General features: G+C 52.3%; 1 protein-coding gene across 5 annotated transcripts; it reads right to left on the bottom strand.

Moving 5' to 3' along the window:
- Positions 1-1,536: 1,536 nt before the first annotated feature.
- On the bottom strand, positions 1,537-25,017 carry pnpla7a (patatin-like phospholipase domain containing 7a). 5 transcript variants are annotated; one of them, XM_084686386.1, is made up of 36 exons: positions 24,934-25,017; positions 24,274-24,322; positions 24,021-24,095; positions 23,169-23,256; positions 22,683-22,765; positions 22,054-22,142; positions 21,812-21,952; positions 21,530-21,689; positions 21,333-21,413; positions 19,722-19,850; positions 19,332-19,412; positions 18,641-18,761; positions 18,380-18,469; positions 18,185-18,261; positions 17,882-18,037; positions 17,121-17,198; positions 16,774-16,979; positions 16,233-16,364; positions 15,788-15,911; positions 14,779-14,892; positions 14,621-14,687; positions 14,373-14,522; positions 12,075-12,138; positions 11,594-11,762; positions 10,159-10,341; positions 9,760-9,878; positions 8,334-8,490; positions 8,080-8,196; positions 7,769-7,838; positions 7,304-7,420; positions 7,052-7,200; positions 4,971-5,123; positions 4,680-4,796; positions 4,460-4,544; positions 3,540-3,655; positions 1,537-3,382 (listed from the first exon to the last, which is right to left on the bottom strand). In XM_084686386.1, the coding sequence occupies exons 2-36, from the start codon at positions 24,319-24,321 to the stop codon at positions 3,266-3,268; spliced, it is 4,023 nt and encodes a 1,340-aa protein (XP_084542512.1). In that variant the 5' UTR covers position 24,322; positions 24,934-25,017; the 3' UTR covers positions 1,537-3,265. The 5 variants fall into 5 exon arrangements, with proteins under 5 accessions (XP_084542512.1, XP_084542511.1, XP_084542513.1 ...); XM_084686385.1 differs by lacking the exon at positions 24,934-25,017 and adding an exon at positions 24,701-24,918; XM_084686387.1 differs by lacking the exon at positions 24,934-25,017 and adding an exon at positions 24,701-24,918 and having other exon boundaries at positions 3,540-3,652.
- Positions 25,018-25,695: the final 678 nt, after the last annotated feature.

Here is a 25,695-nt window from a genome sequence, read left to right as displayed (position 1 = left end):
GAATATATGGAAACCAGCGTTGCATAACGTATAGATAATGATTGAGTGAGAATAGTTTAGCATAACAGCCAGAACAAGAAGCAACAGAGTTTCTTGACTCCTATATTGCAGGTAAAAAAAATCTGAAGTGAGAGAACAATTTAAAAAAATATATATATACATACAGAAATATCAGTTGTAAAAATGTAAGTAAAAAAAACAGACCCATCTGCAACCGACGCAAGCACGCCTCACCATTTCCCCAGAAATTGTACCCTCTCTTTATCTTAATTCACATTAGAAATGACCTTTTTATGGAAAGACATAACTAAATGCTAGTTTGATCAGGTTTTCCAGTAGTACATCTGGAACACAGTGGAAGTCTGGGTGAGGTACTGGGCTTCTGGAGGTATGAGAGAGAACTGTGGGAATGCAGTGCACGCCTGATAGCTATGTACTATGCAACAAACATGTTAATGCTGATTAGTTAACATGTGCATGTTTGTGTGTGGACAAATTATGTTGGGTTCTATATTCGTCCTTGTGCGTCAGAGAGGTGTTTAAACACCTGAGGCAAGTGTGACCCACTTACCTGTTTAAGTCAGCTGTCTCCACAAGAGGGGTACATTAGGGAGAAAGAGAAGAGGGAGAGAGAGAATTTGAAAAGCGAACAGCACAGAAAGGGAGGAAGGAGGTTTTCATAGGACTTGTTAGGGTCCGTTAAACATGCCCTTCAGCAAATCAACTACCCCAGCGATTTGTGTCTGACCCTCTCTCCTTGTCCCCTTTCTCTGTTCATTTTCCCATCAGACGGCATGCGTCTGGCCCATTTACAGGCTGTCAAGGTTTGTCAGCATTACACTCCTTACTCACACACCCCCCTCCCCATATTAACACACACACACACACACCTAACTCTACAACACGGCTCTTCACTGTGATCTCTTCCTTTATTCCGTTTTATCTCGATGATCAATCTCTTGACCATCCCTTATGCAGCCCACCCTCAGAACGACCTCTCCCCTCAAGACATATTGATTCTGTCGACAGCAAACTCTTTTCACCCTCTCTCTTCCCGGTCTTTTTCTTCTTCTTCCTTCTAGTAACCTTTCAGTCGACCCAAATTCTCCCCCTGATGCTCATTAATTAATTAGCTGACGAAGGTCCACCGCCCCAGGGGAGTGTGGGAAAAAAAACCTTGCTAAGAACAGGTGGCCTGTATCCAGCGTGTGTTACATTGGTTAAACAACACACAGTGTTTGTCCTCGAAACACACCAACATGGTTCATATCTACACTACTTCTCCCGCCCCCCCCCCTCCCCACAGGATTTTAAGTCCACACCTCCTTCATAGCTCGAGGGTCTCTCTAACACCATGTTGCACAATGTCTCCCCCTATTGGAGAAAAAGAGCACCATTCCTCCCCCCACGACCTGAACCAATGTTGTTCTGCTCAATTTCATCCAAGAAGCCTCAGTAGCATACCTTAACCAAGCATAGGCCTATTGTATGGGAGTTGTAGAAAGAAAATAGCTGAAACATGAATATCACTAAAAGTGGCTTTTTAGTTAGTTTATTAGTTTTACACTGAGGTTATCAAAAACATGACAAATCTATCAATACAGTACATATGGAGGCAAAAGTACATAATTACAAGATGATTGGCAAACAGGCGACGCCGGAAGTGTAACCCAACAGCAGTATTTGTTCAAGGCACTACAGCCGGGTGTTGAATGTAGACTGTCAAAAGTTGCGCCCAGTCACGTAAGGCTTTGAGAACGCATCATAGTTTTGCATTCGTTACATAAAATCACTTTCCATTTCCGTAATGGGCAACACTCTGGAGGATCGTCCATCTTGGGGCGCCAATCCACTCGGCCCTGCACGTTGGACACCGCACAAAACACAGAGTCAGACCCCAACGTTGGCCGAAATCGTGCAATCAACCATCGATCCATCCATCAATTGAATCAACTGGAAAATTCGTATGCCACACTGAATACCTATTGGAGGATGGTTTACTTAACGCAAGCCTTTTTTTCCTATCCTTTCACAATAATCGAGCTATATTGATCTGATGCTCATCCGCTGTCGTGTCCGGTTAAGGCTCGTCGTGATAGCATATTAACTGTGCTAGACACCGCTGGTGGGATTGTGTACAAAAATGCATGATGCACACAATTAGAGAAGAAAAAGCCATTATAACAATGACACGGGTGGGCTTCATCGTGGTCGTATGTAAGCCTTCACAGCAAACGCTGCATATAAACAGAAAAGCCACACATATTAGTCAAATCACCTATTAGCATCAGGCTGGGAATGATTGTCCAGCATGGTTCGCGAGAGTCAATAATACACAGCCTGTTTGGCTCAAAACGACGGCGCGAGTCCGTTTGGAGGGTGGCGCGTGTTCCTGCCACTGCTGGCAGGGCTGTGTGTCTCATCGGTTCACGTCTGATACGGTCCGCAGGGTACCGAGCGGAAACCCACAGGGCTTTAGGGGTTACTTTGTTGTCGCGATCCTCCGTGTCGTCGGCACACTGGGCATGTCTAAACCATGTCTCCATGCCGACGGCCGTGACCGGGGAGTGGAACGCTTCATCCCTTTTGCCTTGTTTCATCGGGGTCTAGCGTGCCAAGTGAACGTACACGGATGGTTTCATGGTTTCTTTTGTGTGTGTGTGTGTGTGTGTGTGTGTGCGTGTGTATGAGGTAGCATCAGCCAGCAGTTACAGAAACACCGCCACTAACCCCTTCAAAGTCTCCCATCTCAATGCAGACACCTCCCATTGAACAAGTGTGATTCAGACCACCAAAATGAAGAACCCATCCGATTGAGTGAACCGGCAATGTTTCTGCCTAACAACATACGAGGAAAATACGCCGCAAAAGGCAGATGTAAAGAACTAAGGACGTGCGCGGGACGCCGTCCCTGTTGGGTCAAAGGCACTGTCCGTGTTTTGGGCGTGCCATCGCCCCCTGGAGGCTCGTGTGGTTCAGACGGCCGTCTGCTGCAGCTCTGCTTTCAGACGGCCGTCTGCTGCAGCTCTGCTTTCAGACGGCCGTCTGCTGCAGCTCTGCTTTCAGACGGCCGTCTGCTGCAGCTCTGCTTTCAGACGGCCGTCTGCTGCAGCTCTGCTTTCAGACGGCCGTCTGCTGCAGCTCTGCTTTCAGACGGCCGTCTGCTGCAGCTCTGCTTTCAGACGGCCGTCTGCTGCAGCTCTGCTTTCAGACGGCCGTCTGCTGCAGCTCTGCTTTCAGACGGCCTCGGCGCTCTGCTCCGTCGTCACAGGGCTTCCGGGCTCGGCGAGAGGGGCTGAAGGTGGGGGGACGCGGGGGAGGGACCCCTGTCGGTCGCGACGGGGGGAGGGTGGTGCCCCCGGCGGCTCTCCAGGTCCTCGTCCTGAGGGGGAGCGGGGGGAAGGGGGGGTGAGTCATGGCATGAAGACAGAGTACAGAAGAAGGAGAGAGATAGTGAGTGGAGGCCGGCGTGTCCGGAGATAACGCCAAACAACGGAGTGGGGGGGGGGGGGGTGGTGGGGGGGGGGTCGTGTCCGCACCGTGTCAGCAGTCTCCTCCCCCGTGGTGTGCCCCCCGTAGTGACCGGACACCTCCAGGTCCGAGTAGGCGCTCTCCATCGCCTCGTCCTCATAGTCAGTGTGGTAGTCTGACTCTTCTGGGGCGAGAGAGCGGGGGGAGTGAGAGGAGAGAAAGATGAGTGAGGGGGGGGGGGTGGGGGTGAGGATGTGGGAGTGTTGAAAGAGCGATGGAGGAGGGGGCATGCGTTGGAAACACACGGAGTGAGGAATGGAGTGAGGGTGGTGAAGAGAGAGAGAGAGAGAGAGAGGCGCAAGACAGACAGTGGAGGAGAATGAGGAGAGAGAGAGAGTGTCTGAGTTATAGGAACCATATCGAAACGCCACTAAGGTCACAGTAGCATATTAATCATCATTTACCAAAACCACTTCCTGTGCTCTCGAACTGATAGTCACACTAATGGAACCTGACGGCGTAAAGCGTGGTGTCTTAGTAAATCCAAACAATAGAAGAAGAAAATGCACGGACGGAAGAGCCCAGAGCAGTAAAGACAAGATGAAAAAAAAAACAATTTATCTCCAGTTGGGGGAGGAGGAGGGGCAGAATATCTCCATGCGGGGAAAGAGGGATGGGGAAGGACGGAGTGCAAGAGAGAGACCAGAGAGAAAGAAAATGGACAGAGAAAGAGACGAGAGGGAAAGGGAGCGGAGGAGGAGAAGAGCAGTAGGCAAGTCATCCCTAAGGGTTCCTCCTCTCCGGCGGCGTTGGCTCAAGGAAGTGAAGCAGCTGACGGCTAACAGCTAGCAACATGCTGCCTTCAACTGTTCCAGCTGCCGAGGAACCCTGGGGCTCAGCTGGGACCAGACGGGGGGGGGGGGGCTGTGAGGCCGGCGGTGACTGGACCACAAGGAGAGGAGAGGTCGGCTACGTTGGTGCGTCTCACCGTCCACCAGGGCAGGTTTGACCTGCTCGATGCGCGACACGATCTCCGCCAGGTCCGTGAAGGAGGCATTGGGACAAGTCACCACCTGCAGGACGAGAGGGGGACAAAGGGCCACAGAAGCTCAGGGCTTTGCAGAACATGGAAGGGCACCCATGGATGACTGACAGGGTCCCGTTCCATGTCCTCCTCCTCCTCCTCCTCCTCCTCCTCCTTTCCCTACGTTGTTGCTCTGTGTGTTGTGGAACTCCTCCTGGTGTCTGTCTTTCAGCATCTTCTCCACCACGCCACTCCGTTTCCAAACGTCAAACACGGTCTTACCGTGCTGGTAGCCCACCTCCTGCAGGACACGCGCACATGCACACACACACACACAAATACCCCCCCCCCCACACACACACACAAATACCCATGCACACAGACGCACGCGAGACATAAAAGGTCAAAATGAAGACAAGCGAGAGATAACGAAGCCGAGTAGGACAGCGACCCGAGTCACGGGGGGCCGACGTACCGCTATCTCGTCGAACTTGCTAAACTCCAGCGTGCGGTAGCGGTCGATGGGTGGCCGGATGTACTCGCAGTAGTCGCTGCTCTTCACCACCTCCAGCTGGCGGACGCAGCACACGTAGGCCAGACGGGTCTGGATCTCGGCCATGTTCAACACCTGGGAGGGGAGGGGAGGCAAACCAACTAGACCTGAGAGGGTGTGATGACGCCTGGGAGGGGAGGGGAGGCAAACCAACTAGACCTGAGAGGGTGTGATGACGTCTGGGAGGGGACGGGAGGCAAACCAACTAGACCTGAGAGGGTGTGATGACGTCTGGGAGGGGAGGGGAGGCAAACCAACTAGACCTGAGAGGGTGTGATGACGTCTGGGAGGGGAGGGGAGGCAAACCAACTAGACCTGAGAGGGTGTGATGACGTCTGGGAGGGGAGGGGAGGCAAACCAACTAGACCTGAGAGGGTGTGATGACGTCTGGGAGGGGACGGGAGGCAAACCAACTAGACCTGAGAGGGTGTGATGACGTCTGGGAGGGGGGCAAACCAACTAGACCTGAGAGGGTGTGATGACGCCTGGGAGGGGACGGGGGCAAACCAACTAGACCTGAGAGGGTGTGATGACGCCTGGGAGGGGACGGGGGCAAACCAACTAGACCTGAGAGGGTGTGATGACGCCTGGGAGGGGACGGGGGCAAACCAACTAGACCTGAGAGGGTGTGATGACGTCTGGGAGGGGGGCAAACCAACTAGACCTGAGAGGGTGTGATGACGCCTGGGAGGGGACGGGGGCAAACCAACTAGACCTGAGAGGGTGTGATGACGTCTGGGAGGGGGGCAAACCAACTAGACCTGAGAGGGTGTGATGACGTCTGGGAGGGGAGGGGAGGCAAACCAACTAGACCTGAGAGGGTGTGATGACGCCTGGGAGGGGACGGGGGCAAACCAACTAGACCTGAGAGGGTGTGATGACGTCTGGGAGGGGGGCAAACCAACTAGACCTGAGAGGGTGTGATGACGTCTGGGAGGGGAGGGGGGCAAACCAACTAGACCTGAGAGGGTGTGATGACGCCTGGGAGGGGAGGGGGGCAAACCAACTAGACCTGAGAGGGTGTGATGACGTCTGGGAGGGGGGCAAACCAACTAGACCTGAGAGGGTGTGATGACGCCTGGGAGGGGACGGGGGCAAACCAACTAGACCTGAGAGGGTGTGATGACGTCTGGGAGGGGGGCAAACCAACTAGACCTGAGAGGGTGTGATGACGTCTGGGAGGGGAGGGGAGGCAAACCAACTAGACCTGAGAGGGTGTGATGACGCCTGGGAGGGGACGGGGGCAAACCAACTAGACCTGAGAGGGTGTGATGACGTCTGGGAGGGGGGCAAACCAACTAGACCTGAGAGGGTGTGATGACGTCTGGGAGGGGAGGGGGGCAAACCAACTAGACCTGAGAGGGTGTGATGACGTCTGGGAGGGGACGGGGGCAAACCAACTAGACCTGAGAGGGTGTGATGACGTCTGGGAGGGGAGGGGGGCAAACCAACTAGACCTGAGAGGGTGTGATGACGTCTGGGAGGGGAGGGGGGCAAACCAACTAGACCTGAGAGGGTGTGATGACACCTGGGAGGGGGGCAAACCAACTAGACCTGAGAGGGTGTGATGACGTCTGGGAGGGGAGGGGGGCAAACCAACTAGACCTGAGAGGGTGTGATGACGTCTGGGAGGGGAGGGGAGGCAAACCAACTAGACCTGAAAGGGTGTGATGACGCCTGGGAGGGGAGGCAAACCAACTAGACCTGAGAGGGTGTGATGACGTCTGGGAGGGGAGGGGAGGCAAACCAACTAGACCTGAGAGGGTGTGATGACGTCTGGGAGGGGAGGGGAGGCAAACCAACTAGACCTGAGAGGGTGTGATGACGCCTGGGTCAGCAGAGTCTCATCAGAAGCCCACATGCACCCAACACAAAGCACTTTCACACGGTATTCTTAGGTCCCATTCAAACCCGACCCTGAGCGTTTAGCCACACGCAGCGTACAGAAGTGCTTTTCGCTCTCTCCCTCCGTCGGATCCCCTTTCCTCCCCCTCCCTCCCCACCTTCACTTTCTCTGCCAGGGGGTTGAGGCGTTTCCACAGGAGCCACCAGCCCGACAGCGAGTCGCCGTAGTTGGTGAGGTTGGTCTCGTCCTGGCTGCCCACGTCGATGGCGATCACCACCTTGGCGCCCATGGAGCGGGCCACATCGGCTGGAGGACGGAGGAGGAGGAGGAGCTTAGCAGGAGTGACGCTCAGTCGTCATTGGGGTTAGGGCAGTGCGTGTGTCTGTGTGCGTGCGCGTGCGTGTCAGACCTGGCAGGTTGTTGATGTAGCCCCCGTCCATGAGCAGGTGTCCGTCTTTGGGGTCGCAGAGGGGGGGAAGGTAGCCCGACAAGGACATGCTGGCCCGCACGTACCTCCACAGAGATCCTGGGGGGGGGGGGGGTAGAGAGATGAACAGAGCACAAGGACGTCGGAAAGACGGACAGAAAGGAGGAAAGAGGAGAGCGGGAAAGAGACACAAAGCTGCATGTGAAAACGAGGAGTGGCGATCAGACCGAGATACGTGCAGTCAACTCCTGACTAATCGACGACAGTACTATTTTTCGCGGAGGGAAATGACATCAATTGAAAGGTCGGATGGTTCTTCATTTTTCCAGCGCGACATTAGGCTAAACGAACACAAGGGGATTTGCGGACATTCAGTTTCTACCCCTCTTTACCAGGGTTGCCAATACATCTGGAGTTGACTGTACATAGAGAGAGAGTATCAGTCACCATCAGTGTGCACCCTCATGGAAGACGCAGTGATGTCCGTGGTGATGTTAAAGTACGGGATCCACAGGTCCTGCACACACAGTCATGGAGCAACATTAACGACAGACAACATCTGCATGTAGCAGAGCAAATAATCACGTTATTGTAACAGGGTTTTTGCACATGAAGCATGCGACATGCAATAACAAGGCTAAATGGCGAAATCGCTGAGCATGCAGGGTGATAAAAACATGAACGCAGTCGTATAAACTGTCGCTCGCTCCGATTCGGGAGTGGGTCTGAGGCCTGGGCGCCGGGTGGGAGTGCGTCACCTCGATCTGCTTGCCGTTGAAGACGTTGGCGATGCTGGAGTTGAACGCGGCCCCAGAGAACATGGAGGTGATGGGGTAGGTCAGGTCCAGAACCTTCTTGAACACCGACGTCATCTCCTGCAGGGCGCAAACGTCACATTCTACAGTGCGCGCGCGCGCGCCTAAAGGATACACACGCGCACACAAACGTCCTCCAAGAGGACACACACACACACACGCCCTACAGGACACACGGGTGCGGTGCAGGGTCTCACCATGGCCCACTCTCTGGCCCTCATCCTCATGCGGCTGTGACTGCGGTCCTCGGCGTACAGCGCCCCCATCAGGGAGCCGATGGACGTGCCCCCCACCAGGTCCACGGGGATGCCCGCCTCGCTGAGGGCGCGCAGGACGCCCACCTGGGAGCAGCCCCTGGGGGTGAGCCGGGACAGAGGGGGAGGGGCAGTTTGATCGGGGGGGGGAGATGGGTTAGGGATGAGTGAAGGAGGGAGAGAGACAGAGACAGACAGAGAGAGAGAGAGTCAATAGAAGAAGACAATACGAGATCCTATACATCCCTTCAGTCTCTCCAGTGAAACGTCACCGCACAAACACAATGGTGTGGCGCCAGCATCTCTGTCCTTTGAGCTGGAGGAATGTGAGGGGAGTTCAGGACTCACCACTGAGCATCCACATCCCTGCTCTCAGAGCAGCTGCTTTGAACTGGAACGCCCGGATCACATTATTGGGCATCTTCACGGACTATGCATCAACTTTTAAACGCGTTTTAAACGACTGTATTGACTGTGCACCACCCGAGTTGGAATGCATTCTTTTCCAAATAGCCGTGGGCGGGTTTTACCCGTCTGGAATACGGATGTAAGAGTTGAGAAAAGCTCAACCTTTGGGGCTGTGCGGTTGCGTGTGACCAATCAAAACACAGCTTTTGCACAACTCCTGCACAGTAGCCTATCAGTGTGTAGAGCAATTGGTTTGGGCCAGCCCATCCTCTGCGGACAGATCCTTAAACATACGCAATAATGTGACCCTCCCACAAGGCATAATTGTGTGTGTGTGCGTGTGTGTATTTCCTCATTTCACAACAGCAAACCACAGTTTGAACAGACAAACACCACGACACAGTTATGTTTTAGGAAAGATACAGGGATGCAACGTGAAGCACAGGGAGACAAACAACAGCTAAAGCATGGCCAAAGTTAGAGTGGGAAGTGGAGGAGGAAGAGGCGGGAGTAACCAACCTTCGGCCATCTTGAACACACACACACACACACACACACACACACACACAGGATGGACAGAAAGGGAGAGGAGACAAATGAGAAGAACAAAATGAGGAAAAGAGAAGGTGGAAAAGCGAAGTGAGGTTTCTGTGTGCGTGTGGCAACGCGAGTTTACGACACGCATGAGGACCAACCCCATTTTGACACCCGCATTTGAAGTAATGAAACATGTCATCCATCAAAGTACAACCTTCCAACTTCCCTCCGACACAGAAACACTTCCAAAGTCCGTTTTTTTATACTTGCTCAATATCTGAATATCGGACCCAGCGATGGGAAGGCAGGAGTTATTTTGGGGTCGAGGGGAACAGAATGTCGAAACCCCCGGCTATGGGGTTGACGATGACTCTGCGGGGGGGGGGGGGGTCAGAGGTTATGGGGTTCAAAGGCGAGAGGCTACCTGGCCCCTCCCCCTCCGAGGATGAGGGCGATGGCGTTGCCGGTGAGAACGCGGGCCAGGCGGGAGAAGTCGGAGTGGCGGTCCGCCTCCTTCTGGAACACCCGCTGGTACATCTCTATCTGGAAGGGGGGGGAGGGGCGACGAGCAGTGGAGAGGAAGAGCACGTGGGAGAGACAGATGAGGAGGTAGAAGGTGAGGAAGGGGTGCATCAAAAAACTAAGAAACAAGTGCGCTATAGCAGTTGGGAAAACCCCCCGCGACTCCGCCTAAGGCGTGTTTGGGTTCCTGCTCGCCGTTACACGAGCCGATCCTCGATTTGACGTGGCTTCGGACGAAAGCGTCCGCTAAAATGAATACGGGTTGGATAGGAAACGCGTGCGTGTGCGTGCGTGTGCGTACCAGCTTGGGCAGGCTCCTCTTGGAGAAGACCCTGCGCGGGCAGGACAGGTGCAGGTGTCTGGAGATCCAGCTCCTCATGTTGAGCCACTCCACCGTGTCCTTGGGCGGGGGCCCGTCCTCCCTGTGCAGCAGCACCAGCTGCTTCTGGGCGCGCACCGCGCTGCCCTCCAGCATGCGCTCCAGCTGGGGGGGTGGCGAGAGAGAGAGAGAGAGAGAGAGAGAGAGAGAGAGAGGGGGGTCAGCAAGGTCGCGGTAGCAAGGGGCTAACCCCCTCTGCTGTGGTTTCTGACGGGGTTGGAATTTGAGGTTATTTACCGGAGGCCTGCCGTGTCTCAGCAGGTAGGGGGAAGAAAGGGGTCGAAAGAGAGAGAGAGAGAGGGGGAGAGAGAGAGAGGGGGAGAGAGAGAGAGGGGGAGAGAGAGAGAGAGAGAGAGAGAGAGAGAGAGAGAGAGAGAGAGAGAGAGAGAGAGAGAGAGAGAGAGAGAGAGAGAGAGAGAGAGAGAGAGAGAGAGAGAGAGAGAGAGAGAGAGAGAGAGAGAGAGAGAGAGAGAGAGAGAGAGAGAGAGAGAGGGGGAGAGAGAGAGAGGGGGGGGAGAGAGAGAGAGAGAGGAGAGAAGAGAGAGAGAGAGAGAGAGACCGAAGGATCTCATCACCGCTCGTTCCGTGCTTTAACAGATATGGATCCATCTCAACAGGGCTGGGTTTTTCTTCCCCGATTGCTTCTTTATCGTTCTCTCACCCGCTTTTCCGGCCTACTTTAAAGGCCGTTCTTCGTCGTTCAGCCCATCACGCTCGTTCGAGCACAGAGCAAACCTAATGATCCGGACTGACTTATCACACGTCGAACACCTTGGTCTTCCTCCGCTGCGCTAACACACCAACCTCTCCTCTGAATGACCCGGGCTGTTTACTGCTGCCATTGTTGGTAGAAGCCGTCGTGTGAGGCAGAGGCCGTCGAGTGAGGCAGAGGCAGAGGCTCTTCATCTACTGCCGTCTCTGAGGTCTTACTTCTTTCTATACACAGCGCTGAGACTAATGCTAATTCAGAGAGGCGCCACCGAGCTGCAGCCTCAGCAAACACAAACAATCCTTAAGGAGAAGAGAGGAGCGTTTCAGCTGCTGAGCACTTACAGAGGCAGCAAGCCATACCCTCGTACCTTCAGAAGGACAAATACCACTGAGTCCACAGGGTTTAGGGAATCTGCACTCATTCCGAGACCCTCTGAGCATTCGGTGGAGCAGTCCATTTTGTAGAGGCCCAGTAAAGAGGCCCCCCCGCATTCGGTTTTCAAGAGTCACAAACACAAACTCATTCTTTTTTTCTTCTTCCATCAACGCTCCCCATCCCTCCTCCAGCTCCTCACACCCCCCCCCCCTTGCCCCCGTCAATTCTCCTCCCCCTTCCATCTTTCCTCCTCCTCCTCCTCCTCCTCACCTCGCCCACGGCCGGGTCCTGCTCGCCCAGGCCCACGATGATGATGCTGTCGGCCTGGCGGATGCAGCGCTGCGTCCAGGGGGTGAGGGTGGAGTCCGTCTGGTAGAGCACGATGCGGTGGATGTCCTCCTGCTGGCCCAGCCAACTGGACAGGCGGTACTCATGAACACTTGAGGGAGGGAGGTTGATGACAAAAAAGAGGAAGACGAGAGAGAGAGACAGAGACAGAGACAGAGACAGAGAGAGAGAGAGAGAGAGAGAGAGAGAGAGAGACAGAGACAGAGCGAGAGAGAGAAAAAAGCGAGGGAGGGAACAACAGAAGGGTGTGAAGGGAGGGAGGAACAGAGAGGGGAGGGTGAGGACAGCGACACAGCGAACAAGTTAAAGGAAGGCGTCGTCAAAAGACACGTCATCACTTCCGGGGGAGGGGTCGGCCGAGGCGAGGCCGTCACTTCTCCTGCTCCTGCTGTTGCCTAGCTACCTGTCCAGCGCGGCTGCTCCGAGGCGCTGTTTGATGATGTCACTCGTCAGCAGGAGAGTAGGACCTGTGAAGGATGTCACAGTGAGTCACGCGCACGCCCCCACACCTCCGCAAACCTCAATAGATGTCTCGAAGGAATGAAGCAGCACACAGGACAGATTCTCAGCTCCGCGATGCAGAGAAGGACAATATATCCAGCCAAGGTCAGAGGCTATGGAGATCATTAACTTCGGTTTCAGTGGTGGGTATAAATCCTATGGCCAGAGGTATATCAAAGAAAAAATATTCATTAAAAAACTGACCACCGGTCTATCAAGACGGCTGGGAGATGGCTGGTCAGCTCTTTAGACAACCTTCAAATGAAAGTGATAGAGAGGGAGTGTGTGTGCGTTCATATATCCTGTGTGTGTGTTTGTGTCGAGGTATTTGCGTGACCATGTTTTGTGGCGACCCGGGAGGCAGGACACAGCAGAGAGCAGAGTAACACTGCAGGCAGTGCTCCGGGACAGCTCTGGGACAGGGGATCCAGGCCTGACTGCAATTACCGGCTCCCCAGTCGGCTAACTAACTCAGCTACGCCGCGTCGGTTGTTTGGGGAGTAGCACAGTTAGCACAGTGGTCCTGCACAAGACTTGGGAGGTCAAGTATGAATTCTCTCCCGTTCTGTTCAGTTCTCTGTTACCAGGCCTCGAGCTATCCCAGACCCCGGTGAGCCGATGAATCCCCTCGTTTGAGGACAAACCTTTAGTTAACGCGGTTTTTGAAGCCTTTTTGTTCATAAATACCCTTCTGTGGGCTTACCCTGTTCCTGGTTGTGTGTCTCTCCGAAGATGTGCGAGGTCAAACCCCTATGGGTCTGTTTGTATATGTTCAGTATTTGTGTGTTCACATCCCTGTCATATAATGCCGTTTTGGTCACGCAAACGTCTAAAGGGAACATTCCGGGTATTTGATCTTTTTGGTGACATGTCAGGTGACATGTCAGGTGACATGTCAGGTGCGATTCTGAAAGGTTCACCATGGAGTAGGCGGCGCAGATTACGGGCGCGTCCGGAGGTGTCACATGACCTCCCGACAGGGATTTAATGCAGCAACTTAAAAAACACCCTTTGAATAAAGGTCAATCAAGCACATTCACTCGTAGAGCACTATGCCATCTGTGTCAATCGCGGGAGTTTTCTTCTGCGTAAACGTTCCCGGCCGTTTGCAAGGGGAACGCGTGCGTCACTCGTGTCTACTGTGTGCAATCACCTTGCACGTGAATATTTGACACTCCAGAATGTTTCCCTTCCTGTCTTCCAGCGCTGAACGGTGGGCTGACGGGAGACGGTAAATATCCATCCAAGACCTGCCTCGTCACGCCCTACTGTACACCGTCCTCCTCTGAGACGCTGCGCATTCAATCAGTGCTGTCGACACCCCGAGTCGGAACGGAGAGAACATTTGGCTACATGCGAATGCCTTTCAAATGGGGCGAAGGGGGGGCACTACAATCGTCATTCCTCTGTGGAATGGGGTTTTCCGTACAATGGTGTCAGGCATAATGAAGGCCATTGCGATATGACAAAAGGAGACATTGCAGGGCTGTGGCAATGCAAAGGAGAGCCAGTCATCCTGGGCAGGAAGACAGGAATTGAGTCGGTGGGGAAACGACCGGCGCATAATATCCACATCATGGCATATCGGGACCATTGGGCTAAAATGCCGCTTCCTACTTGGTAAGCGAATGCCCAGAGAAGTGGTTGTTCGAAAAGCACGTGGGAAATATCGTGCATACAGTACATACCTCAGCTACGTCCCTGCCTCCATTGCTACAAAACTCCACCTGAGGTCATTGAACCTGGCTTTGCATCGCTTAGTAAGTGTCCTTGAGACTCCAGACTGAGACGCCGATGGTCAAATCTACACTTATCCATCCTACCAGGGGGGGTTGAGTATCTGCACACATCATGCAGATTGGTCTTTTCCTTTTTTATCTGTATGGTCGGTGAACTTTCATCGAAGCCGTGTGAATTTAGGTCCTGACATTGCATTGTTACCAGAAATGTTTTACACAACTCCTGCTTGAACCGGCCATCCCTTCCTTGGTTATAGGCATCTGCCAAATAACCAAACTATTTATATCATTCCACCTGATGTCGCCGGGTCTCCCCGACGTCCATGTAAATTGTGCAAACAAGATACTGAATGTTTACCCCAGAGTGCTAGACTGGGGCCTTGAGTGTTTGACAATAGCTGGAGCCTCTGTGTGTGTGTGTGTGTGTGTGTGTGTGTGTGTGTGTGTGTGTGTGTGTATACCGATGGCGATGAGCGCGTGCTGCAGCTCCAGGGTGAAGGCGGTTAAGGGCACCTCCTCAGACACGGGCAGCACTGTGACGGTGGACAGATTGGAGGCCGGGTTCCCTGCATCCCACTTACTGCCTGGTGTGTGTAGGGCCAGGCTCCGGGCTGGAGACACACACACGCGCACACACACACACACGTTACAAAGCCGCCATTTTTTCAGCACAAACTGTTGAAGTGAAAACCAGGAGGCAGGCGCACACCTGTCAGAGGGCCGTTGACTTGCTGAAGGATTTTCTGCCCAAGGAGGTGGATCAATCTGGTGACCACCTGAGTACAAAAAAAAAATACAATACGTAAATACAGTTTGCATCTTTTAAAATGTCTGGAGCTGTGCGTGCGTGTGTGTGTGTGCGTGCACCTGAGGGAACTTCCTCTTGATGGAGCTGAGCGCTCCCTCCGGCAGCTTGGCCAGCTCAGAGTCTCGGACAGCGTGCACCGTCGTCGCCCTGTTCTGATGGGTCAACGCCTCCACCTGGGCGGGCACACGTTACACAACCACAGGTGTCATACTAAGAACTGGACATTATTCAACATGCACAGAACCGGAGGTTTGATCTTCTCAGAGATTGTCACGGATAGATTCCGGCTTTCACTTGTTGATACGTTCTAATCTTTAAGGGGGAAAACGTTAACCTAAAAGCAATGTGTTCCCGACCCATAAAACGCAGCTCAAATGTGTCCCAACTGTCAAGAGTGTCAAGACTAAGCGGCCTGGTCATCGTTTGTACCGGTCCTGGCCCCTTGGGGTCTCCTGGGTGTCTATTTCTGGCAGCTGCGGCAGCTGCAGAACGAGCGACCTTTCTTATCAGAGCGATCAGCTCTCTAATGAGCCGCAGCTGCTGACGTTCACAGGCTAATCCTGGTCGCCGAGCACCAGTCGCCCTGACGAGCCTCTCGCCGCCCGTCCCCGCGGACAACCGTAACTACGGCTCCCCCGCTCACCGGCCCGTAACCATGGCATCGGCGCGGCCCTGCTTATTCTTAGCAGCGTCGGATGACGGGGGAGGGTGACGAGGCGGGCGCTTAGGCGTGGCTCCGGTTAACTAACACAGATTTGCTGGTCCACGCGCACACACACACACACACACACTTCTGAGACAGGGCTGGGAATAGCCTAGACTGTGGGCTTAAGCATGATCCTGGGGCTACAGTGAGCACTGATGAACAGGGTGTGCTTTCCGCAACGATCGATAACCAAACTAGAGATTCTACGATTTCTGGAAGAGTCACACTTGTTTGTTTTACTGACGACCACTGCACCTCCACAACTCCCAACGCAGGCCTCACAGGAGAGAGAGAAGAGGGGGGGGGGGGGGGGTCTCTCAAAGCAAGAGAGGGAGACGCGACGTGTGACCCTCGACCCTTACCACCCCTATGAGATCACCGCGGCCGTACTCTCCGGTCAGCTCCTTCTTGCCGTCCTCCTTCAGGATGACTGAGCGCAGACGACCGCTCAGAACGATGTAGGTGCTGTCCGACTTGTCCCCCTGTCTGGGGGGGGGGGGCGGGGGAGGGGGGTTATGGCCACGTTAGCTCAGTGTTTCTGCAACGTTGCCACACTTGTTTCAGCGCTGGCTCGCTCATGCCCAGATCTGGGTGCATAGACTGGATCATTCCATTGTAGTGACAGGCAAGACGAACGTCTTACGTTGTCATATTTAGAGGGTCTTTTTGCATTGTGTACATTTTTGGTCTGATTAAACGTGAATTTACAATGAAACAAAATATAATTGAGAATGAGAGTAAGAGAGTGAGACAGAGAAACTGATTGTATGCGTTCGTGTGTGTGTGTGTGTGTGTGTGTGTGTGTACCTGTAGACGGCCCGGCCGGCCTCCACAGCCATCCAGTCGAGGGCAAAGTCGATCTGCCGGACGAAGGAGGACATCCTGCGCACCACGGTGTGAGCCACGTTCAGCACCACGGTGGGCTCCACACGCATGATCCTGCACAAAGCACACGCTCAGTCACGTGATCCTGCACAGAGCACACGCTCAGTCACGTGATCCTGCACAGAGCACACGCTCAGTCACGTGATCCTGCACTGAGCACACGCTCAGTCACGTGATCCTGCACTGAGCACACGCTCAGTCACGTGATCCTGCACTGAGCACACGTTCAGTCACGTGATCCGGCACTGAGCACACGCTCAGTCACATGCACAAACATCCCATTCAACTGCACGTCCAGTTCACACAAGCAGGTGTGTCACTGGGGTGCTTTGTAGAAGTGAAGTCTGGTAGATGGATGAAATTCTCCCCCACACACACACACACACACACAACTCAGATTAACAACTGAACAGTAAGAACTGGTTTACAACACAAATGTGTGAGTGTGTGCGTGTGTGCTGACTCATAGAAGTGGGTCTTGGAGATGGACAGGAAGCTGCAGTCGCGGTGGGCCCGGACGGTGAAGATGAGGGGCTCTCCCGTGAGCACGGCCAGCTGGCCCACCAGCTCCCCCGGGTGGGTGAGGAACAGGCAGGTGTCCTCCTCGCGGTCGATCATGCGCTGGTACACGTGGAGCAGGCCCGAGATCACAAACTGGATGCTCACTTCCTGCGGCCCACCATGGACACAAACGCACGAATCAAGACGAGACATGTCGGATGCACGCGCGATGGGAACACATGCAAAACACGCCCAGAGACTTGATTTGTTTTCCTACGGCGGTAACGTGATGAGGAGGTGTGGCCTGACCTGGTCTCCCTGGCGAGCGACCACTGAGCCCGCCTTCACCTGGTGGAGCGTCACCCTGCCCTCCAACAGACTGGGGTTCTGACACACACACACACACACACACACACACACACACACACACACAGAGAAACACAGGCAAGAGTGAGCAAACGATAATACATTTATGCCATCATAAACCCTTCTCTCCTCTTCTCCTTCCCTCCCCTGTCTCTCCGTCAATCTCTGTCTGTCTCTCTCTCTCTGCCTGTCTCTCTCTCTCTGCCTGTCTCTCTCTCTCTGCCTGTCTCTCTCTGCCTGTCTCTCTCTCTCTGCCTGTCTCTCTCTTTCTCCGCCTGTCTCTCTCTCTCTCTGCCTGTCTCTCTCTCTCTCTGCCTGCCTGTCTCTCTCTCTCTGCCTGTCTTTCGCTCTCTGCCTGTCTCGCTCTCTGCCTGTCTCGCTCTCTCTGCCTGTCTCTCTCTCTGCCTGTCTCTCTCTCTGCCTGTCTCTCTCTCTGCCTGTCTCTTTCTCTCTCTGCCTTTGATGGCAGTGATGGGAGGAGATTGGATATACATGGGTGAAAGCAGCTGACCACAGGATAAGTGCCGCAAGACTAGACAGAATACACACGAGTCCAATACATGTTAGTAGTTCTTTTTCCCCACTTAGGAGTGGACGTGATGTAACTGGTGGGGAGCGGGCCGTTTGGACTGCCCAATGACGATACTTTGAAAGTAAAAAAAAAAAAAAACCTGTCTCCCCCTCTCCGTCTCTGCGTGTCTCACCTGCAGCTGGAAGATGCCCAGCAGGTCCTTCTTGGCGGCCTGGAAGATGGCGCTGACCTTGCTGGGATGGACCGGGTCACAGCGGCCCCCGCCCTCTGTGTAGTGGTAGACCGCCGAGGGCGTCTGCTGCATGGTCACGCTCTTCTTCAGGATGGACTGGAGGAGAACGGGGGGGGGGGAAACTGGAGCGTTAACGAGCAGCAACCGCAGCACGTCGCACGAGAGAGAGACCGAGACGTGGGACGAGAGGAGAGGAGAGAGAGGGAGAGAAGGCAGGTGTCGAGGTGTGGGCGGTGCCCTGACCTTGTATGTGACGGGGCTGGTGGGGAGCTCGTCCACGGCGACCCTGGCTCTCTCGTACGCCATGTTCAAGTCCTTCCCTGTCGGACGGAGAAGGGGGCGAGCAAGGTTCGTCAGCACGTTAGTTTAGGAAGGGGGTAGGGGGGGGACGTCAAGGCCCAGTGCGGCACAGATTGGGTGGTCCAGAGAGAGGCCGACCTGTGTCGATGGGCAGGGAGATGGAGCGGGCCTTCCTGTGAGTGTGTGCTTGGGTGTCTTTGCCACCCTCTGAAAAGATGAGACAGGACCCTGTTAGGAACACGTTGTTTTTGCGGAGGTCGAGTTGGAGCCGTGGAAGTCATTTTGGATTTGCCTTCATTTGAGGCTTTCCAGAAACCTTAACTCACCATCTATATCTATATCTATATATATATATATATCACTGTACATCCATGGTCTGTGTATGTGTGTGTGAGAAACCTGGTTCTGTGGAGTGGGTCTCGACAACGTCTTCCTGAAAATGAGGTCGGCGTGGCGACCTGGCCGGACTCCCCTCTCCGAGAACGCTCGTGACCGCGGCCAAAGGGACTGCCTGTCGCTCCTGACAACAGATTTTTTCAATACACAACAATCGTTCAACCCTAAATGTATATGGTTGTTCAGTAGGCCAATAGTTTGGAATTTCTCACGCTATTAACGTCCTTTCAGACACTGCTCTGCCCTCTAGTGAAGAGAACTTTGAACTGCAACCATTTAAATAATACAAAATATATAGTGATGTGAATTTGGCATTTCTAATCCTAACAGCACCAATACATCGTGGTTTAGGAGACAGGGGTGCCACAATGTTTTCTAATTGTAATAATATCGTAGGGCAACAGGTTAAACTGTACTTAATTGATTACTGAATGAATGGGAGGGATGAGATGCCTTCAAGGTGTTCTCAATAGGAAAGAGTGACACAGCGTGCTCCTTGACAACCAGGGGCAAGTGCCTTTTATTCGAGTTGCTGTCCTTGATATCACTCACAGATGGGTTGTGAGGCACGGCGTTCATTTTCACAGAGTTTTACGGCACTGTGTGGAGGATAGAGTTATGAAGCTGTGCTTCATGTCCTGTGAAATTAGTTTGGGCGCGTGCGCGTGCGTGTGCGTCAAAACAGGCCCCCTACCGGATTAAAGAGCTCAGTGGTCAGGCCCAGGTAGTTGTGCAACGCCAGGAAGGTCACCCTCTGCAGGCGCACCATGATTATCTGGAAGACACACGCACACATTGTATTCCTGAAACTTCCGCACAACCACAATGGGCGGTTCTCAACCCCGGTCCTCAGGGACCCCCTCTCCTGCATGTTTTAGATGTTTCCTTCTTCTAAATCAATTCATTTGAAACATCGCGAAACACAAAGGCCAAGGGGGTCCCCGAGGACCAAGGCTGAGAACCCCTGAACTAAATTAACAGTAAATCAATCCAGTTTTCCAGTCCAAAACCATAACATTGTATCCTTTCCAAGGGTTTTTCCGGCGCTTTCCACATTTTGGTGGCTTGGGTCGGGGGGTCGTACCTGGATGACGCGCACCAGGGTCTCGGGGTACTTCTCAAACACGGACTGGAAGGCGGAGGCGGGCAGCCGCAGGATGGTGGAGCGCGAGGCCGCCCGCGCCGACACCGTCTTGTAGGGGGCGGGGTAACCCTGAGCAACGCGGGGATGCCACAGTCAGACGGGAAGCAAAGGAGAACCAGGCTACATGCCTGAAAACGAGATGCTCTTAAAAGTGTGGGGCGCGACCCCTAGGCGACGCCGTCTTTAGGAGATTGACAAGCTAGGATGAATCGACACTTGCACGACGGTAGATGGACATTTAAGGTAGATGAGAGTAGTCCAACAATGGCCATTCCCAGGCACTATGAACAGACAGACATTGACACACAAGCAGGAAGGAAGGACAGGGAGGGCAAGGGAGGAGGGTTGGACAGAGAGAGTGCAGAGGTAGAAATGGCCTGCTTATTTCCAAACTAAACCCAAATATAGGAATTCTACATAGGAATAATTGTTTCCTTTAAACAACAGTCTAGTTGTATCATAAAGAGAACAAGTGAGAGACTAGAAAGTGTCAATACGATATATTTTCCCAAGAATAGATCATTGGCAGGATCTCCCTTTCGCTTTCTCTGTTAAGGAGGGGGGAAGGAAGTCCGAATAATACCTCCAATTATGGAACTAGAGACCCACAGAATCTAAGCATGGAAAGGTTACAAGAGGAGAGCTAGTCCCGGAATAGATTTGTGTATCTATTTAGAACAAATGGTAGGGAGGTTAAGATCAGCTCTTAAAATTCATTGGCGGAGAGGGAAATGTTTCGCAATAGTTCAGCTATATAAATGATTTCATATGAAATGATATAAGCTTCGGCTTACTTCGGTATTTGCTTCTGCTTTGCTGCACGCCAATTGTAACTCTTTTCAAGCTTAGAGAAAAAAAAAAAAAAAAAAAAAAAGGTCTGTTTGATTCAAAAGAGCGTTCGCATTACCTTGGACCTTCTGATTCTAGCCACGACAATCTGATGTGGGGTTGCAAATTGTGTGCATTTTCCTTAACCGAAAATTGAACATGTTAATACGTGAACAATAAAGAATAGATTCATCATGAAGGACTAGCACCTAAATTACGAGAAACATTGATTCATGAAGCACAAACAATTCAAAGAAACAGAATAGGAGTTCGCTAGCTAGCAAGGAACGAGTTGGAGGGCTGGGAAGACGGCAATAAATAAATATATACGAGCGAGAATATAGGTTGTGCCGTGCCAAAGGCAGGCACACCCAACAAGGCAAATGTTGTCGGTTAATACATTTTTTACCGGTCAAATTCTTAACGGCAATTCATCAACTAATCATAATCCTTAACATCACGAATAGAAAGAGAGATAGAAGGAGGAAAGGGGGATGAAGATGCTCCCTGCATGGAACTAGAATGACGGATGAAGACGGGTCAACCAGCGAAGGACAGGAACGTACGGCGGGTTGAGATGAGGAGATGAGGAGATGAATGGAGAAGATGGGGGGGGGGGGGGGAACGTCGGAGGGCAAGGGGCCAAGGGAGAGATGGATGGAGGAGGGAGGGAGGGAGGGAGCCAGACAGACGGCTGCGTGGGAGATATAGAGGGGCGCTCACTGTTATGATGTCCAGAATGCTGAGCAGGCTGTGGACGCTGTCACCTGGGAGCACGTCCTTCACCACTGGCTCTGTGCCGTCCTGGAACACACACACACACACACACACTCTTCATCTTCCCCTCACTTGGCCGCGAAGGCAGTGTGTTCTCGGGTCAGGGGGGTGGGAGGGAGGACGGTTGGGGATGCCGGCCTTACGTTCTCGTGGATGCAGAGCTCCAGGCGGCCGTCCTGGACCACGTAGATGCTGTCGTCGTCGTCGCCGGGGCGGAACAGCCCCTCCCCTTCCTGCAGCTCCACGAACACCATGTGGCGACACAACTCCAGAAAGAGGGGCTTCTCAAAGTGGCCGAGGACCCTGGGAAACACGCCGGCGACACAGGCCGGGTGAGCGCGCGCTTTACCAGACGAGACGCGCCCAGAGCGAGGAGTGGGCGTTTGGCGCGCGCCCGGGGGGGGGGGGGGGGGGGGGGGGGTTACCTGACGTTCTTGAGCATGTACAGGACCTCGGAGGGCAGGTTGGAGCTCTGCACGTCAAACTCGGTCAGGTCCGCCTCCAGCAGGGAGGGAGGGGGCTCCTTGGGCTGCAGGGTGGGCGGCTCCTTGCGGATACGCAGGATCCTGCACGCACACGCACGTCAAAGGGCAGGGGATCCGCGACTGGGCTCTCTTGAGCCAACGCTCGGAATGGAGGGTGTGTGGGCGTGACGGGAAAACCTTACCTGCGCGCTATGCTGAGGACTTTGGGTCTTTTCCGCGGGCGCTGTTTGGACACGGAGGTGGAGGTCGGGGTGGAGGACAGGGTCTGGACCTGGGAAGAGGAAGGAGGAGGCAGAGGAGAGAGGAAGGTTACTCAAATCAGAAAACTCCAGGAAGCAGCAGTGATTTCGCTCCCTGTTCTGCTCTGCCCTCTAGTGGGCGGCAAAGACAGCTGCAGCGATTACATGATCTGGGTCCGCTGTGCGTACTACAGGCCTTGAAATTGCAACTATTTTGGTAGCAAATGCTCCCGAAATTGTGCCTGTGCGACCTCAAAAGATATTTGAGAGCATTTGTGTGAATGCAAATAATCACTATGGTGCATACGGTTTTCATTTCTTTACAAAACGCTACTGCTTTTTGTAAAGAATGCTTGTTGTGAGCCGATTAATGATGGACCGCTCGTACTACGGTGTCGATACTGTCTCGACGACAGTGGCCTGTTCCATAAAGCGAGTTTACCGAATAAGCCGACAGAGAGGAATCTCTCAGTGTTTGTTTAAGAGGTTTCCTCTCTCTATGAGGTTATATTCAGATGTATTCATAACAATGTTATCAATTCGCATCTGTGTGTGTGAGACAGGAAGCCAACCTTTCTCATAATCTTCCTGCCATAGAAAAGCACTTTGTCTCTTTTCCGGAAGCGATAGCGAGGCACACCCGCCTGCTGACCACCTGGAATGACACGCAGAGACAGAGAGACGCAGAGACACAGAGACAGAGAGACAGAGACAGAGAGACACAGAGACAGAGAGACACAGAGACAGAGAGACACAGAGACAGAGACAGAGAGACACAGAGACAGAGAGACACAGAGACAGAGAGACACAGAGACAGAGAGACACAGAGACAGAGACAGAGAGACACAGAGACAGAGAGACACAGAGACAGAGAGACACAGAGAGATGTTGGATGAAGTGAAAAGAGGGAAAAGAACCAAGATGAAAGCCGTCAGAAGAGGAAGAGAGTGGGGGGGGGGGGGGGGGGGGATAAGAGACCGAAAAACAAGGCAAGTGTAGATGTATTTTCATCCCAATTGCTTTCGGGGTAGCGTGAAAGACATGACATCAGTACTCACTGGCCAGTTTGTATCTCCTGTAGAGGAACAGTACCACAACGCCAATGAGAAACATGGCCACCACAGCTCCGATCAGGACACCTGTCAGCTGGACAGAGAAACAACACCCTTGCGTCACATGACAGGATGTTTGTGCGGTCCAAACAGATGATCGAGCCCACAAAGGAGAATCACCTCCACTGTGACTGTGCTGATATGTACACGGGTAGATGGGCCCACAGGTACGTGGTTACGTAGATGACGCTGCATTGCAATTTGCATTCTTTCTTCGAGATGTTGTTACACAGAATTTTCAGAGTGTTACACAGAGGTCATCACAGGGTTTCCCGCTGCGCTTTTCAGTTCAGGCGGCCGCCTAAGCAACACGCGCCTGCCGCCTTAACTATGTTGTCAACAAATACATTTAATCAAAATTGCGATTTGAATAGCGATATCCACCGTTGTCCTGTTTTCTCCCTTCCATTCCAAACCGTGACCAACGCCAGTCTCCCGTCTCTGCGGAACGCATTGGAGGAAAAACCCTACCACCTTAACTAAACCCTGCATCACAAGCCAATGTTGCAAAATACTTCCATTGAGAAACTGCAGTCTGTGTGACACACTGCTGATATTTGCATTCTAAAATTGTGAAACACAAAAAGTGGTGGGTCAACAAAGTGCATGTGATTACTCATGAGAGTACGATTGCTTCCAATTCCCCCAAAAAAGGGGTGGGGGGGGATTATGACATATATGGTGTCTTATGAAAGGTGAACTGCTGCACTTGAGTTATTTTTCTAATGAGAAACACAAACATGAGCTGAGTGTTTGATTGGGTGGTGAAATAGGTGTCAGAACCGTCTGGGTATATACCATGGTAGTCTGCATCCTCTCTTCCACAAACTGCTGCACTCGTGCCTTAATGTCAACTCTGCTCGGCATCAGGACCTGTTGAAAGGGAACAAACACCTTGCTATTCAAGCCTACAAAAAATGGACCAAAGAAATCCTGGTCAAACCACAACGAATTCAAATAGGCCAATAAACACACCCTAATCTGAGGACTAGTAGACTGCCGTCTCAGACTCATTAAGTTTGGCCATGTCTGTCGATCGTGAATAACTCACCGCACTGGTACTACACTGGTCTTCATCCTCAAAAGGGGCCGCTTCCATTCTGCCAAACGTAAAGGGTAGTTCAGAATAGTAGTTGAGAATGAGTCAAATACCAAAATGGCTTATTTTATGAGTTTGAAATTGGAAACATTTGGGATGTCAATTTAGCTGGTCTTCGCTAGAAGCTACAGTAACGTTTGTATTATTGTTGCTAGCAGCAAGCTAATTAGCCAAAACTGTGGACGTGTAAAAGCAATGCTAACAAGTTGACTTTCGCTGTGCCAAATATTGACTATAGCTGCCAAGTACAGTGCTACTCGCTATTCGAGCTAGTTAAGCAACATATTTTAAATGCTTTAACTACTGCTATAGTAATGGCAACAGACACGAAGACAGCGAAAAAAGCCCCATCACTAGCTACTGTAGCTAGTTAACTTACGTCGGCTTCGCAGCAACTGCAGTAGCAAGATAGACTAGCTATGCTAGCTACTGTAGCAGTAGTCTTTTTAAAACCTGCGTTTTTTACACCGCCGCAGAGTACATTTCTAGATGGACAGCAGACATTAGCTAGTTTTAGTAAATTTTCACAAACAGCAGGCAGAAACAAACTTTTCTTGACTCAAACAGTTATCGTAACCTTCTCCAATCTCCACCCATTTTGACCACACTCACCAATCACTGCTGTAGCTTTGATAGCACATACCCCTACAAGCAATGTTGTTTACCCCAATTGGCTGTATTCATCCTATCAGAATCAGTCTTATTAACTCGCATGGGAATACTTCCTGTTTATGCCAGATTCCTTGGTTACTATGGACAGAGCATTGTGTGACACCAAAGTGCTTCTATACTTTGGTGATACCAAATAACTTATTGTTCTTCTGTACTCTTTACTCTTTGGTGATACTGTGTAGCAGACCATGGAGTGATTGCATAATCCACAAAGAATATAATTTGGGGAAAGTTTCGAAAAATACCCAAATATATCCTATTCAAATGCCTATTCATTCTTTTTCTCACGTGAATAGGGTATACATTTTAACCTTTAGATATCACCATGAAAATTACTGAGTTGATTACTTAGGCTACATCAAGACAAAGAAAAAATGTATTACAAGTTTTTTGAAACTGTTTGTTGGCTAACATGGGCAAACTCTAACAACACTAACATTCTGTTCATCACAGGAATCGTTACTCTTGTCTTTCCGCCAAACAACACTGACATTGCTTTGGTCCCATGGTCCTCTATGACATTCCTTACTTTCCTTACTGGGAGCAGATAAACATTTGCACAGGACTGACTGATTGGTCCAGTTTCTGGAACGCTGTGTGTTTGCCAACACTAACATTCCAATGATTAACAATATCCCGTTCATCACTGTTCATCAGATAGTTTTGGTAAACACACAGTATTCCTGCACTGCTGTAATCCTG

The sequence above is a fragment of the Hypomesus nipponensis genome, chromosome 22 (genome assembly GCF_054491055.1).
Source record: "Hypomesus nipponensis isolate SF chromosome 22, ASM5449105v1, whole genome shotgun sequence".
In the NCBI taxonomy this organism is placed as follows: Eukaryota; Metazoa; Chordata; class Actinopteri; order Osmeriformes; family Osmeridae; genus Hypomesus; species Hypomesus nipponensis.
Note: the sequence above shows the minus strand (reverse complement) of the source record. Positions and strands in the feature narration are given on the sequence as shown.

What these genes read in the sequence shown, in the direction of transcription:
- pnpla7a (XM_084686386.1), bottom strand. Translation starts at nt 24,321, where the DNA reads ATGGAAGCGGCCCCTTTTGAGGATGAAGACCAGTGTAGTACCAGTGCG. An exon ending in TGGGCATCTTCCAGCTGCAG is followed by an intron (nt 17,199 to 17,881) that starts GTGAGACACGCA and finishes TGTGTGTGTCAG; the next exon opens with AACCCCAGTCTGTTGGAGGG. An exon ending in TCAACGGCAAGCAGATCGAG is followed by an intron (nt 7,839 to 8,079) that starts GTGACGCACTCC and finishes CTGTGTGTGCAG; the next exon opens with GACCTGTGGATCCCGTACTT.